Source organism: Larimichthys crocea, chromosome XVI, assembly GCF_000972845.2.
Source record: "Larimichthys crocea isolate SSNF chromosome XVI, L_crocea_2.0, whole genome shotgun sequence".
In the NCBI taxonomy this organism is placed as follows: Eukaryota; Metazoa; Chordata; class Actinopteri; family Sciaenidae; genus Larimichthys; species Larimichthys crocea.
In genome coordinates this window covers 7,919,438-7,935,644 of record NC_040026.1, presented here as the reverse complement: position 1 = coordinate 7,935,644, position 16,207 = coordinate 7,919,438, and the positions used below count along the sequence as shown (strand labels likewise).

Genomic DNA, 16,207 nt, shown 5'->3' with positions numbered 1-16,207 from the left:
ATATATTTTGAGAAATCAACTTATTCTAAAATAGTTTCGTTATACTACTTTTAATAATGGCTGAATTCATTTCATGTCATTTGTTTTTATTTCATCACGTTTTATCTAAAATTGCTATGAAAACATAAAATCATTGTGAAAAGAAACAGGAAGTAAACAGATTTAATAATGACGCACCGAGTTTGTTCAATTCAAACCTATAAATTGTTCAATCACAGGCTACATCTGTGCCGTGAAGGGTCGGTATAACCAGATATATAAACAAGTTATTTACAGGGAATTCATTACAAATCTGCATTTACACGATACACAATACAATAACAACAGCTAGCAGACATTGTAGCTCAGATTCTCGCTTTATTGGTCAACTTGATGAAAGACTACAAAACGAATTCACAAAAAATCTCTTTCAAGTAATCAAATCTGTACAAACCTAAACTGTATGGGGTTTTTACAGCTCTGGCTCATATGAATCTGAAGAGTCATACGCACGTGTGTGTATGTGTGTGCGTGGGTAAGCGTGTGCTTGCTCTGACGTACTCCTTCCTGTTTCGAGGATACCGAGACACGCCACAATCAGGTAGGCAAGACCGCTGCACGCACAGGCGGCGCACGCACACACATGCACACACCTGTGTTTGAGATTTTACAGTACAGAGGACAGGGAAAACAAAATACTCCCCCCCCTCCACAAGTACACACACATATCACCTGCTGGCAGGGGTTTGCTGCTAAATTCATTATGCCAGCAATCTCCCACTGTCTCCCAAAACCCTGCATTTCAGTCAAAATTACTGTACAGACAGACACTGTGGTTTCAACCTTTCCGCGGGAAGAGTGGTAAGAGAGAGGGGAAAGTATAAACCTCTAATACTCTCACACAAAATGTACACGTGCACACATGATTTTAATGCTCACCGGCAGACGAGTTTGTCATCCGCGCACGCACGCACTCACTCAGACAATTCGTAACATTAAATGTTTTAAGAAGTACAGATAAAAAAGGAAAAAAGCCCTGGGTATAAGGTTTGATTTCTGGCTGTTTGGTGAAAGAAAGGAGAAGAGAGGTAGAGAGGGCAGGAGGGATGGGTTCGGAGGTCGAGGGCAAACTACTGGTGTCATTTCTTAGCTTTCCTTGGGGGGGTGACTGGGCGACCAGAGCCCATGCCACCGCTGCCGCCATAGAACAGCTTCTTGTCTGCAGGTTTGAGAATCTGTTTAAAAAAAAAAAAGGGAGACAAAGATGACGAAACTGGGCAAAATTCAACAGGAGGAAACGTTTTGTTGTTTTGTGATTTTTCAGGAGAGGTCTGGCTTGATCTCTTGCTTACCTGGAATGAGCACATGAGGGTCTCGTCTACGCTCATCATGGCTCCGGCATTGTCGAACTCACCGCAGTAGTTTGGGGCTGAGAACAGCGTCACCAGCTGCCTCTTAGCAAAGAACTCATATCCGTCCTCAACCACCTGAAAACAGATCAAAGACAGGGTGAATTACTCTCCTGAAAAACTTTCCTTTCTCGCCTGAATGAAATGAACTGGATGCAGAATTAGAGCAATACATTTAGAGTATTATATATTTAGAAAAAGGGCTTACGACAAGAAAATGCATCATGAAAACATTTCTACACTCAAACTGCCTCAGTAAAACTGTGCCGACTCCAACTGTGCTGAAGTGGCAGAGGGCTATCCGAGTATTTCAGCAGACTTTTCTTCAAATATTCATATTCAGCTGGACAACCTTGTTTCATAACTGTGCTAACCCTCCTTTAACTAAAAAAGGAGTTTGTAAAAATGAGAAACAACAACAAAAAACACCTCACAACACAAAAATAGTGCAGAATAAAGCCAGAATGAAAGACCTAATAACCATTTGCCCTCTTTAATGTAACTAGGTCATCATCTCTATTGCGCCATGGACACAAAGGCGGTGGACAGGCTGTGTGAATAAACCAGGCTGTTCACACAGCAAATGCAGTCAACGTTTCAGCGTGTGCTGACGATCTATTAGAAATTATAGAAATGAGTGTGTGCTATGTGCCCCAGGTGTAAAGCTGAGAGGGCTTGGAGCTCGTTTTATTTACTGCCCTTCACTTCTACTGCAAAAACATCTTTGTCTATAAAAATCAAGGTTGTGCACTGACCTGATGGGCCCGACAAATGAGGTCCATGTCGTGTTTGTGGAGGAACTTTGTGACCACGTCGGCGCCAAAAGTGAAGGAGACACCGCGGTCGTTCTCTCCCCAGCCCAGCACGTCTTTGTCCGGGTCGGCCCACAACAGGTCGCAGAGGAGGCCCTGGTCAGGCACGTCAGTGGGGCGCATGACCCTTCGGACCTGCTCCATAGACTGGAGATCTGGGGATAGGCCTGGAGAGGTTCAATGTAGAACAGGTCAATGTTAATGACGGCAGAGGAACTGTAATTCAGTGTCTTTGTTGTTTCACAGAAAAACACCCACTAAACACAAACACAGCCGCCTCTCTCTAAGGTTTATTAGAGCTAAACGAGATGCAAGCTACCCGAGAGCATGTCTATCATATTATTTTTGCTATACATTTGTAGTCTTCTGTATCTCATGTGTAAAACTGGGCTATTACTGCATCCGTGTCGCTTATAATTATTTACTATTATTATGATAGATCACATGTGCTGACATAAAGCAGGTCAGCATGATTGCAGTATGAGTTTCTTTGCAGCTCAGGCCAAATTAAACGTCTGAACGGGATAATTACAGGTCGGCGGCAGCAACAGACGCTGATTTAAACAAACAATAAAAAAAGCTTTTCAAATACATTAGCTAACCTATGTTTAGTACAGAGAAGTATATTATTTAGATTACTTGTGCCATTTGTAAACCCAGAAGAAAACCTGAGCGATCATTTTAACGATCGTAAAACGATTCATTTACAGAAAGTTATTCTAAAGTTAATTTAAAAAACTCCAAATATTCCACATTTACAGCATCTAAAATATGGAGATTTGCGGTTTTGTTGTCTGACATGCTTGAAAACTAAAACAAGAATGTGCAGATTGATTAGAAAATCATCCTTACTGGCAGACCTACAAATGTTTGAAAAAAGTTTAATCTATAAACCAACCATATTTGTAGAGTTATATTAACGTGAACGCAACACGCTCAGCAGATAGAAGTCTAGCAAACACACAATATATTTTGTCTGTGTGTTCCGTCTTACGTAATCTTATATGTTCGAAGTGGGAGGTGGTGTTTGCCCCTCATGATTATCAGCGCCTGTGTTTACATATTTTGTCTAGTGGGTCTCATAGACATGAGATAACTGGCTGGCTCTTGGTGTCACGTTGTCTGAACACATGTGTCTGTTTTATGATGCCATTTTTGCAGAACGGCAAAAATAATCGCAGTAGTAAAATTTCTGGTTGTATTAACGGCTCACATACATTATATTATCTTGTGCACTTTTGATTAGAAACAACTAAATGTGTTGACAGAACGCCTGGTACTATTTTCCACTTACAGGTGTGATGAGAAATAAAAATGTGCTCTATAGCAATGGCTGCAGGACGCAGCAGGAATATATAAACATACTTTAACAGAGAAATTAAGATCCCACACAGTCCTGCAGGTCTGTGACCATTGTGTTGACAGTAACAACAGTGAAGAGGCGACTTTGTGTGCGCGCTCTGGATAGGAGCCCAATGAACTGTTTGATGAGGATACCTCCATGGCAACAGAAGATCTTCTCATCAACAATGGCTGCGACAGGCAAACAGTTGAAGCAGTCGGTGAAGGTCTTCCACAGCTTTATGTTGTATCGCCTCTTACCTGTGGGAGGAAAAAAAAACACATGTACGTTAGTCACAATCTAATCTTAAGACCAATAAACCCTCAACAGCCGCGTGTATTGCATCACTTCAGGCACAAATTTTTACATAATCCTGCATCTGTGCATAGCTGAGAGAGGCATGTGATTAATCACTAGTGCCTGATCGTGCTTCTTAGCCTGAAGCCTCGTGTACTGAGAGGTTATCTACGTTGTTGTTGTTTTTTTAAAACACTAATAACTCAATCTCCTCAACAGGTTTAAAGAAACAGCTCCCTCTCGGATTCATTTGTTAACGACGTTTGCATTGCTTTTCTGAGCACACTAAATAATTACACTTAAATAATTTAAGTGACAGGCACATTTTTTATGTTTGATAACACAAATCGAACAAACTTGTAAAGGACTGATGCAGCCCAACAACAATAACTTAGTTTCTGGCCCCCTGATTATCTTTAAAAAACACAGATGGCAGAACAGATGGTTAGCGGGCATGTTGCATTATTTTGGTTAGACAGTGTGGTCCGCATAAAAAGAGAGAAGCGTCTATGTCTTCACTCCAAAATACATGTTGTGAAACGCGCCCATCGAGCTGATTATCATCAGGCAAGATCAAACAATCATTACAATACGGACGTCATAAAATGACTGGGATCTTAAAAACAATGTACTGCATGCTTGGAGTCGACACAGACTGACGTATAAAAAGAAAAACATTGGTGCGTTTTTTTAATAATTTTTGTCTACTTATTTTAAAAACTGTTTTTTATATTTGAAGCATCTAGATGAACATCACTGATTACACCATCAAAAGCCAACAGGCTCCTACAGGCCGGGACTCCATTTTAAGCAAAGTGCTGGTGACCGTGTAGAGCAGCATTATTCGTATGCATTCCTCACGACTTACACTCATCGTAGAAGCCATATATTCTGTTAATGGAGGCGCACTCATGGTTTCCTCTCAGCAGAAAGAAGTTTTCTGGGTATTTGATCTTGTACGCCAGCAACAGGCAGATGGTCTCCAGGGACTGTTTGCCTCTGTCTACATAGTCCCCCAGGAACAGGTAGTTGCTCTCTGGTGGAAAGCCCCCATATTCAAACAGCCTCAGCAGATCATAGTACTGCCCGTGAACATCACCTGGAGAGACAAACAGCATTAGAATGGAAACGACGTTGTTGGTCAAAGGTGCGATTATCAGGCTGTTGTGTGCGTGCACAACAAAAGCTAAGGGACTTGGATAGAGGTACAACAACACTTGGCTGCAAATTAAAAACAACACTTTTCACACACTATTCTCGCTGCAGGGCAATTCCTCAAATGTGCAGATCGTTTCTTTAAACTAGTATTATGCCATTAAGTGGCATCAGCAGTATGACACAGGAGGGCAACTCCAGGGAGACCTGGGTGTGCAAAACAAGCATGCCAGTGCCGTAGCAAGCCAATATTACCAGTTTATCCTCATGGTTCTGTAATTATGTGGCAAGGTCACAGCCGTGCACTGCACACTTCCCTTTAAACTGCTTCAATCGACTATCCTTTGAACTGCCTTTAGCATCTTGCAATAAGAGTGTGTGTGTGTGCTACAATTTAAAATGGTAAGCTTTCTCATAACAGTCCAGCACTGCAAGCTACAACAAGCCATTTTAAAGTGTGTTTGTAAATGCTATGCAACCGGACTGGAGAATTCCCTCGGGTCTAAAGAACACACACGTAAGCCTCACCACAAATCTTGAGGGGCGCCTCAAGTTCGAGCAGGATTGGCTGGCTGAGGAAGATCTCCCGGGATTTGAGGCAGAGACCACGGATTTCATTCTCTGTCAGCTGAACATTTTTGCCAGGTCTGGAGCCTTTCACTGCGAGAGGGGGAGAGAGAGAGAGAAAATGCAAGGAGTGAAAAATATATCACACTGAAATCAAAAGAACCAGAAACACAGCAGACATTACTATAGTAGTAGAGTGAAGAAAATTCATAAAAATGTGTTGAAATTGAGCAAGATAGAGCAACTGTAAAACATCTACATGTTTTAAATGGGACATGTTAGTATGGAGTGTTTCATGAACTCTGTCCTCCATCATCTCAGAGATCATAATCCCAACACAAATAAAACGTATGTTTAATTTGCACTCGTTAATCTAATTAAACTTCACTTGAAATGTGGACTTTTAAATTTTTTTTAAAATAAAGTACACATCTGAGCCCGCCCTGCAAGTATAACTCGTTTAGGTGTAAATATTAAGCAGAAATACTTTCTATACAATCATATTTACAGCTGGAAATGCATTTATTTTACATGTTGACCTTACTGTCCAAAAACACCCGGCTCGACTCGGCTAGGACGAAAAATAAATCTTGTTTAATTCCCAATTTTTCTTTTTAAAAAAAGGGGACGATAAATGTATCTAAAGAAATGCATTTCTCCGTCGTTTTTTCCCGGTTAACGACACAATACGTCTCTCACTTTGTCGGGCAGAGTAAAACAAAATACACAACGTTGAACTAAAGTGTTTAATTTTGGGGGGTTGAGCGGGAACGATACAAGGTTTATTTTTGTTGCAACGAGCTCAAACATAACCGAGCGGTTAAATTAAATTAAATCCGGTGTTTTCGTCGGCGAGAGGCAAAAAAAAAGAGAGAGATGAACTTAACGGGCTAACGTAGCATCGGCGGCTATCGTTGTCTTGCCCGCTGTTAGCTAAAATGGCTACCTCGGTGAATAAATATCGAGCCTTACCTTCCAGCAGGCGCTGTATGATGGAGTCGATGTTCAGCTTGTCGGCTTCTGCCATGCTATTCCTGTATATCTCGATCGGTTTCTAACAATCCCTACTAAATGAAGACGTTAGCGACTGTTAACCGCCGAGTTACCGTCAGCTCCGACTAGTTTAGCGTTAATCGGCTACCGTTAGCCCGCTAGCTCAGCTAACCTTGGGGCAGAATTGGCAACCTTAAAAAACTGAACTGTTGTCGGTGTACGTCTAGAAAATCGCTCTGGTTACTTATTTCCCATTAGATGCCCTAATCCGCTTTAAACCTTCGTGTTTTCTGCTGATAAAAACGTATCTGCCGTAGCTGCTAGCACCATGCCATCGACCAAAAAAAAAGGGCTAGACGAGCGTTAGCTCAAAGCAAGCTCGAGCGGAAGAGGGTAGAAGATTGCCGCGCTCCTATTGGCTGCTTTCACCAAGAAGGCGGTAATCGAGGAGGCCTCTCTCCTCTCTGATTGGCTGTTTCAAACGTCGTTCAGCATTTACTTATCTCAAACCACAATGTAAAAAAAAAAAAAAAGGGGGGCAACCGTTGTCGGGTATATCTAATGTTTCGCTCGCTCTAAGTTGAATATTTCACCAGATAATGCGAGATGAACCGTGTTTGTTCACATTTACTCAAATAAACGTCTTTGTGTCACTCTGTGTTTGTTGCGCAGTAAAAGCGACACCCACGGAAGTGACCAAGATGGGAGAGTTGACGACGTATTTCGGCATGACGCAATGTCCTATCGCCTGGCAACACGCAGCGAGCGATTCATTCTCAAAGTTGAAAGATGGCTTAGCTAGTTCGCTAATTCACCAAGATACAACATGATTCCGGCTCGGATACAACGTTAACGTACCCGCTTTACGTTCATAAAGCTTTGGTTAATATTATACAGACGCCTCACTATGAAGTTGCTCCATAAAGACATTGAGAAAGATAATGCCGGGTGAGTGATTGGCGATAGCTAAATGCTAACATGCTAACCAGCGTGCTATTTTTACAGCTGACTGTACATGTGTCAACTTAGTCCTGGTAAATGTGACTTATATTCAGCTGAGCAGTAGATACGTAGGGGATGTTAAGATTAGATTATTTGTAGTTAACATAAATATAGCTGTACGAGCTTAAATTGTGTGACTTCACTGAGCAGGAGAAGCCCCCCAAGAGTAAACACAACTGTGTGTTACTGTACACTACACTCCAGTGTGTTATTGTGCCATCTGTGTGGCTTTTTTAATAGAAGTTTGACAACTTTTCTTTGAGGGGGGATAAGCAAAACCACACCTGACTACCTGGCAATTTTCTCATGCATGCATACTGCACTTTATACATGCAGTGTCTATTCTCTCTCTGTGTACAGTCTCTCAAAGACTAAATTCTTTATAAGGTTTTAGACTTACATATTGCATTCACTGTTACTTGTTTTTTTATTTTGCTGTTACTGGTTTTATTTAACTGTTATTTATACATGTGTATATAGTGTTTTGTTGTTCTTAATGTTGCTTTCTTGCCACCACTCACTATCTCACTTACCGTTCGGGGAGCTGCGGTAACAAAAACAATTTCCCTGCGGGGATTAATAAAGTGTTTCTGATTCTGATTCTAATCACTAACATGAACTCAGAGGGTGGTTTATTAATGGCTACACTTCTTCAGTCAGGTGACTCTGATGCCAGAGGAGGCCGAGGATATGTGGCACACCTACAACCTGCTGCAAGTAGGGGACAGCCTCAGAGCCTCCACCATCAGGTAACCGCCAAGCTACTGCCGCATAAAGGTGACGGCCGTGAAGTCCTGTAGCGCACATCATCCAACTATCTGACAGTATTCCAGCCTCACGGAGAAGGATTTTTGGCTTATTTGTGGCATATTTCTGGGCCTGTTTGCTTCGTTCAAGCTACTCAAGTTTCAGCTTCATTACAACTGCTGATCAGATTTTAACACACCTAACGTAAACAACCGGCTACACAGGTTGACTGTGCGGTAACTTGACAGATCTCAAATGGAAGAGTTGCAACTGAAATTTTTATTTACATGTAACACATTTACTTTGTGCCCAACACACACAGATGCTATGTTGTTTAAAAAAAAACTAGCACTTAAGGACTCTAAATTGAACTGTAGCTCAATCAATGCCTTTCCATGACACAAAAGCTTGTATGGAAATGTTTCCAATACCCCAGTAAAGCTCTTTAGCAATCTGTTTTTGTAAATATCACACTTTTTCTGACTCTGTATTTCGAGAGCTTGTCAATCAGAGTCGCTACCAAAGTCCCTTTTCCCTTCTTCCCACAGGAAGGTGCAGACAGAGTCCACTACTGGAAGTGTGGGCAGCTCCAGAATTCGGACGACTCTGACTCTATGTGTGGAAACTATCGACTTTGATTCACAGGCCTGCCAGCTGAGAGTAAAGGGCACTAACTTAGAGGAGAACCAGTATGTCAAGGTCTGAGATGTCTAAGCAACTTGATATTTGCAGTCATGTCACATTTCTGATTATTGACATTTTATAGTAGAGCAGAAGGGCTAGAGTAATGTTTTGGAGTGATTAGCGATCATTACACATGTAGATCGTCTCTAATCAGGAGTCATTTTTATTCTCCAGTGAAAAGTTGACAGTGATTCAGTTTGTCTCATTACTTTCTGTTTAACACAAGTAGCTGACCATGTTCTCTTCTTCGCTCATCAGATGGGGGCTTACCACACCATTGAGCTTGAGCTCAACAGGAAGTTTACTCTGGCTAAGAAGAGCTGGGACAGTGTTGTGCTGGATAGAATTGGTAAGCAGGTTCTACTGTTGACATCGGACTGAGATTTCAGTTTGTTTTATTCGGAACAATCACAGCAGAACATCTCACTTTGTCTCAGTCCTGTGTTTGGCTCGTTTAACCTCACACTTCCCACGTACACGCCAACCAGGACTTGTAAACATTAATCAGATTGACTCATAAGTGCTCTGTTTACCAGACAGAATTTCACAGGCTTCAGCGACTGCACACTCAGCTGCCAAAATCTGAGCATATATCCATAAAACTGCATGTTAGGGTCATACCTTTTTATTTGATTCAGATTTGCTCACACTCCAAACAGACTGCTAACACTTCCCCTGAAAGCGGTTATATGATGAGCACCAAAGTGTGATTAGCATGTTTCTCTGCTGACTCAGTGACTCAGACCATAGAAACGAGCGCTCTAGTGTTCAAACAAAGCTTTCCATGTTTGGAGAAGTTTGCTTGTTTTGATGATGTACGTCACTTTCCACATGGCTTGTTTTGTACAATAGGTTTGATTCTGTTATTAACAGCAACAACTTCAGCATTCGGACAAATAGATACGCATGTTTTCACTCTGACAAAACAGAGACCATGGCCTCTTTCTGTCAAATTGTGAAGTGAGCCAATGTGGTTCAAACAACACAGCCAAGTCCAAATGTGACAAAATTGCTTACAGATGTTGAAGAGTTAAGATCATTTTAAAGGTTAAAAGCTGTTTGTAAGTTATTTAAATTCTTTTGCTGTAAGAATCCTAGATTGGATCCGGGCTGGGAACCAGACGAATCTGTTGATCTCATGTTTCATTTGCTCTGGTCGATAAGTCTGGCCTCCCCTCTATTCTAACTGAATTCCAACCCGTCCTGGATCAGGTCGGTCTAATCACAACCGTTTAGTTTCTATGAGGACAGTTTTATACGCTGCTTTCATTGGTTGTTGCATCTGCAGGTCAAACTGTCAAACTAGGCTGCGTTGATCAAATAATAATCAATATTCCTGCATCTTCTCATCGTAAACACATTTTAGTGTACTGTTTAGCTGTAATTTAAGGAAGTTTGGGATTGGCCAGTGACTCTTTTACAATTGTTGTTTTAACTGCAGGCCACAGTATCATGATATGTACGTGTGTCCTAACTAATAAATGGGGTTTATATGTTTGAATCATCGCTGCTGTAATGTTCACTGCAATAATTTAGATTTTTAAAGGTTTTACAAAAACTCAAGTGCAGGCATTAAGTACTAATTCCTTCACAATTTTCAAAATTTGTGATAACAGATTTGTTGCTAACTTCGCAAAGTACCTCACACGTTCTATTTATCGTTGCCTCATCTACCCTTTAGAGCAGGCATGTGATGCGACCCAGAAGGCGGACGTGGCAGCTGTGGTAATGCAGGAGGGTCTTGCCAACCTGGTGCTGGTAACCCCCGCCATGACTCTGCTTCGTGCGAAAGTGGAGGTCACCATTCCTCGGAAAAGAAGAGGAAGCTGCACTCAGCACGAGAAGGTAGGTCAGCTTTTTATGTAAATGCACAGCCATAACAAGTGACAAATGTATCATGGATAGACTGATAGGAGAGTGAAGTCAAGGTTGTGTGTTGGCCCGGAGACCTCTGATTATTAGATGACCCCCGTCCTTTTGCAACACATGTTATTGGATAAAGACTTAAGGTTAAGAAGCACTCTGAAAAGAATAACGTGGGCAGATGTCAAACTATCTGTTCCTCTATTCACAGGCGCTGGAGAGGTTCTACGAGGCCGTGATGCAGGCGATTCTCCGCCACATCAATTTTGATGGTAGTGCTGCCGTCACACACGTACACACATACACTATGTTCCTGTTTTGTGTTAGATGCTTCTCTGTTTTTTAATTTGCCTTTATGGTTTTATTGTTGCCACATAATCAACTGTTTCTGTTTGAAGAGATTAAATTAAACATTTGAAAGGTTTAAATTTTGATTTCTCTTCCTTGCCTTCTAATAGTGGTAAAGTGCATCCTGGTTGCCAGTCCAGGGTTTGTGAAGGACCAGTTCATCACCTACCTATATAAAGAGGCGGTGCGACAGGACAACAAGCTCCTGCTGGAGAATCGACCCAAATTCATGTTGGTTCACTCATCATCAGGTCATAAGTACTCACTCAAAGGTACAAGCTGATGGATGGTCTCTGAGATTAAAACAATTAGATCTCATCACGAGGTGAAAACCCAGTGAAATTCTTGTTGTTTTGCAGAAATCCTCTCTGATCCAACTGTGACAAGCAGACTTTCCGATACCAAGGTAATTATACAGCTTGTTGTATTCATCCTCCTCTTAACAAATGCTCTCGATTATCCGGTTATTGTTTTACTAGTATTCATGTTTGTCTTTCAGGCAGCAGGAGAGGTGAAAGCCCTGGAAGATTTTTATAAGATGCTCCAGCATGAGCCTGACAGAGCCTTCTATGGGTGAGCGATGGCGGTCCTGAACTGCTAACAGTCAGTCCACATTCACTTGGACTGATAATCAACGACCTTTGTATCTTTGCATTCTCTCAGAGTGGCTCATGTGGAGAGAGCTGCTGACGCCCTCGCCATCGACACCTTGTTGATAAGCGATTTGTTGTTCAGGTACGTTTGTTTGTATGCCCTCAGACAAGGGATTGCTTAAGATGTAAAAACACAGTCAGGGATACTCAAATCTGCTCTCTGTCTCCACGTCCAGACATCAGGATGTCCCCACAAGGAGTCGCTACGTTCGGTTGGTGGACAACGTGAGAGACAACGGCGGCAACGTCAGGTAGCAATAACTACATTTCAAAAGACTGACTGTGTTAACATTCAGTGAGAATTGTCAGAATGTCTCATGAGCTTTCTCTCTCTTCTCATACAGAATATTCTCAAGCCTTCATGTGTCTGGTGAACGTAAGTCATAAAACCATTGAGAGTTTTGTTAATCCTACATACACTACACCTTTTTGACCTTAACTTTGATCTTGACCTCCTTAGAACTGACTCAGCTGAGCGGAGTGGCTGCCGTCTTGCGTTTTCCCATCGCCGACCTATCAGAGCCAGAGGACGACAGCTCAGACGATGACTGATCCACAGAGACCAGAGACGAATCAGATGGCTCTTATTGGGAGAAAAGAAAAGGAAGCTCGTCCAGTGTTTCAGATAACACAAGAATGCATTGACTGCTGCTGTGCTACAAGCTAAATATTCCAACTCTGCAACATCCACACCTCTTTGAGGCTCTAATCTATGCTTTTGGTTTGAAGGTGACGGTGTCTTTGAAAGGTGCAGGTTAAGCTAATGCCAGAAAGCACTAAGTTCTTGAATGCCAATAAAAAGGAATGTAACATTTATTGCCAAGTCCAAATGATAAGTTCAATTTTGACATTTAGCAATAGAAAAAAATGTGATTTTTCTTTTCAAGTGTATATACAATATAAAGTATCTCTTGCAATTAAACAACAGAAGCATTCAACCTCTTGTGTTATTTTACTTTGTCTCATGAACCATCATCACATGAATGAAACACGAGTTAAAACAAGATATAAAAAATATATCATTTATTACATACAATATTTTAACTTAAAAACTATTTTGGTTACGGGTAATATGACCCAAAACTACTGCATTTCAACAAACTAAAAATCAAGTATGCTCAGGATTTTTAATTTAATATATTAATCCCACAGTTACAACACTGTAGGTTCCTCTTATTCTGCTCTGGCAAAATGTCTAATTGCAAACTTCCCTTGCGAAGAATTTCAGCAGATAGACTAAAGTGCATTTGGAAACAGCTCGCCTTTTTTCTTGTCATACTTTAGTCTTCCTGCCTCACTGAATCCTAAATCTCTATCAGCAAGCAGCGTAGTCTTGAGTGTGATGTGTGTACTTGATGAACTTCACTCTGTAGGACACTGGTAGGTTTTAATCCAGGCTAAATCCTCCAGTGTGCCCCAGTGCAGATAGATAATTGAGCAAATGACCATGACATGCATTATCTGGTGGCTGTTGCCCCAGTTGTCAAACAAGCCTGGGCTAAAGCGCTCAGGGACCTGGATAATGTTGACCAGCCCTCCCAGTACAGCCAATGAGTCCATGATGACAAAGAGACGCAGGGAGTTTGGGCTGCCCACCCCACTACCGTACACCCGGAACAGGAAGAGGGTGAAGCGGAACAGGGCCTGCCAGAGGAAAGCTCGCAGGCGCAGGACGTTGGTCCGGGCTGTGGTTGCACAGTAGATACCGTAGGACGACAGGAGGATGTAGGCCAGCAAGGCAGCCTGTCGCACGACAGGGTAGCAAAGAAGAGTTATGTAGATGATGGGAAGTGCCCCTGGTGACGAGAGAAGGTTAATTAATGGTTAATGATAATGTCGCTTAAACTAAGATGTTATTGACCTGGTTGTTGTCAAGGATATTATTATCCAAGATTAACAAAAGCCTGACTATTTATTGGCTGAAAGCTGTGACCTTGAGGAGTGTTTGTTACAAGACTTCAGGAAGTCACTGCTCCAGGCCAGCAAAAATAGTCCCATAATCCCCGGTAAAACCATTTATTGTTTTTAAACTTTACATATTGTACAAATCAAACAAACAAGATATACGAGATACGTGCTAATAAGAATAGATACATGGGGCTCTATAGTTTTGAATAGGGCCAGGCTAGCCGTTTCCCCAATCTCCTGACTCCAGCTTCATATTGAAGGGTCAAATAAGCGAGTGATATTAATTTTCTCATCTAACTCTTGGCAAGACATCAAATTCACTCACAAAATGTCAAACTATTCATTTAAGGTAGCTGTGAAAGGAAAATATTCAAATGGTTTTCAAATCGTCGTTTTAATGGTCAACAGTTGAGAGATGAGAAATATTTGTAATTTGTTTATGAAGATTTGACTTTCCTCAACAGATGTAAAAAACACTGGTGTGAAAGTTTATTCCTGACTTTGGCAAAAGTAGGCTGACAGAACCTTCCACTAGTCCACTAGCTTGTTTCAAGCTTTCTTTCTATCATGTAGTGACAACTGAGCCAGCTCCATAAACCAATGAAGACTGTGGTTTAAAGCTCCAGAAAGTATAGAGTAAAGATGATTTTGTTGTGACTTGGACTTAAGACGTTGCACTCAGTGACAAATCTAAAAATTTTAGGTAAAAACAGACAACATAGCATCAACGACCTACCCAGGGTGTTAACTAGGCAAACCCCAAACATATCCAGGGAGAGAAGGGTGTCGTACACATGTTCGCCTCCCACATGGTTCATGAACACATGGTAGACCACAGAGCCTATGGTGGGGCAGAGGCAGGCCAGGTAGTGGACCACACAGATCCAGAAGCTGTCCACTTCCATCCAGGGGATACTAAAAGGCAGCAGCACCAAGAAAAGGAAAAAGGGGATGCCTGAGGTGAGCGGAGAATTGGAAGTTGGAAAAGAAAAGAGGATAGGGGAGAAACAAGATGAGAAGAGTTAAAGGAAGAAATTAAAATGAATGGTCATACGAGTATTTTATTGTTAGAGACAGTTACTCATTCAGTATGACCAAAGGTTTGCGGGTTTGTAGGGCTGATGCTGCCTGCATGTTGTAGGTTTATGATCTGTTTTCATAGTAAGCAAGTTCAATTAAATTTCACCTTATGCAGAGCAAAATGAGGAATTAGATTGCCTGTGTGTGGTTCCTGTATTTGTTTCTTTATTAGGAGGAACAACATGAAACGTGGACTACGTGCATGAGGAAACCCGAGCAACACACTGAAGCTTATGCCCTTTGCTTCCCCTTCGTAAGAGTGTTAGTCTTAATGAACTTATGGGTTAGCCAAGGTGAAAATGGAGCATGGAGAAGATGCCCTCAACAGTTCAAGGTGTTTCAAAGTATGCATGCGTTACATTTCCATCTTTGCTTGTGCGTACAACTTAAAATCAGGTTTGATTTGTAAATCTCATATCAAAAGAACACATTTTATAATTTACATATTTTCATTATTCTCCACACAAATGTCTAAATAGCTATAGGATGCATTTCACCTGATGTACATATGGGCAGTTACAGCAAAGTGTCAGCTAACTACACACCTTTAAAGACCTTGTTAACAGTAGGATATTTCCAGGGCAGGGATTCCCGGGACAGATTACAGTTAATACCCCATATCCTCATTACACACTCTTGGCAAGTATGCTTGTAATTGGCCATAAGTGAGAGTAGTCGATATGTGTGTCCTGTTTTGGTTGTACATACACAGCATGAGTTAAATGGATAAAAGACGACAAACATTGAAGATATATTTTACTATACTAAGACTATAAGACTGACTACTTACTAGAGTGCATTCCTTGATGAAGAACAGCAAGGCAATCAGAGGCCAATGCACACTCGATTTCTGGACTTACCATGGGTGTAAATGTTCCCCAGCTCATTGTGCATGTAGAAGAGGCTCCAGAGGCACTCCTGAACCGTGGACACAGGTCTGTAACCTGTCAGGACATATTTGTTGAACTGAAGGTGCGTAGGAGTCTTTGCAAAGTCCAGCAGCCGCGGTCCTTTGTAAAGCACCATCACAACTTCCTTACATTTAGTTGACGGCGCAGGTTCCTCACTATTTACATCCTAAACCAGGGCACGCTCGCTCTGTACTCTGTGGCACAGTCATGACCACAACTAGCCGGAAATTCTGGTACTTGAACCCATCATTGGACAGGTGTAATTCCAAGCAAGCAACCTGTTGAACTGGCAAAGTGGCATGCTTTCAGTTGGACCAATCAGCAAAGTGTTCTTATCCCTAAGCTGGAGTAATCCTCACAAAAAGCCAAATGCACTACAGCAGCTGCTCCTTGTCATGCCTCATAACTAGTTCACACCTCAAAGTCATGGTGAATGTATTCTTTATTTCCCATTATG

The 16,207-nt window shown here is 41.7% G+C and overlaps 3 protein-coding genes across 3 annotated transcripts; 1 reads left to right on the top strand and 2 right to left on the bottom strand.

Annotated features, from left to right (window-relative positions):
* Nucleotides 1–337: 337 nt before the first annotated feature.
* ppp1cab (protein phosphatase 1, catalytic subunit, alpha isozyme b) lies at nucleotides 338–6,916 on the bottom strand. The gene is made up of 7 exons (XM_010740844.3): nucleotides 6,534–6,916; nucleotides 5,523–5,654; nucleotides 4,708–4,938; nucleotides 3,698–3,802; nucleotides 2,144–2,367; nucleotides 1,332–1,466; nucleotides 338–1,214 (listed from the first exon to the last, which is right to left on the bottom strand). The coding sequence occupies exons 1-7, from the start codon at nucleotides 6,586–6,588 to the stop codon at nucleotides 1,119–1,121; spliced, it is 978 nt and encodes a 325-aa protein (XP_010739146.1). The 5' UTR covers nucleotides 6,589–6,916; the 3' UTR covers nucleotides 338–1,118.
* Nucleotides 6,917–7,066: 150 nt separating this feature from the next.
* pelo (pelota mRNA surveillance and ribosome rescue factor) lies at nucleotides 7,067–12,789 on the top strand. Its single transcript, XM_010740846.3, has 13 exons — nucleotides 7,067–7,502; nucleotides 8,213–8,305; nucleotides 8,852–9,002; nucleotides 9,246–9,336; nucleotides 10,669–10,832; nucleotides 11,062–11,122; nucleotides 11,309–11,470; nucleotides 11,558–11,604; nucleotides 11,698–11,771; nucleotides 11,862–11,933; nucleotides 12,028–12,102; nucleotides 12,196–12,227; nucleotides 12,312–12,789. Exons 1-13 carry the CDS (start codon nucleotides 7,462–7,464, stop codon nucleotides 12,401–12,403), a joined length of 1,155 nt encoding a protein of 384 aa, XP_010739148.3. The 5' UTR covers nucleotides 7,067–7,461; the 3' UTR covers nucleotides 12,404–12,789.
* Nucleotides 12,790–13,052: 263 nt separating this feature from the next.
* Nucleotides 13,053–15,871, bottom strand: LOC104926889 (progestin and adipoQ receptor family member 4). Its single transcript, XM_010740847.3, has 3 exons — nucleotides 15,700–15,871; nucleotides 14,496–14,714; nucleotides 13,053–13,647 (listed from the first exon to the last, which is right to left on the bottom strand). The coding sequence occupies exons 1-3, from the start codon at nucleotides 15,863–15,865 to the stop codon at nucleotides 13,214–13,216; spliced, it is 819 nt and encodes a 272-aa protein (XP_010739149.1). The 5' UTR covers nucleotides 15,866–15,871; the 3' UTR covers nucleotides 13,053–13,213.
* Nucleotides 15,872–16,207: the final 336 nt, after the last annotated feature.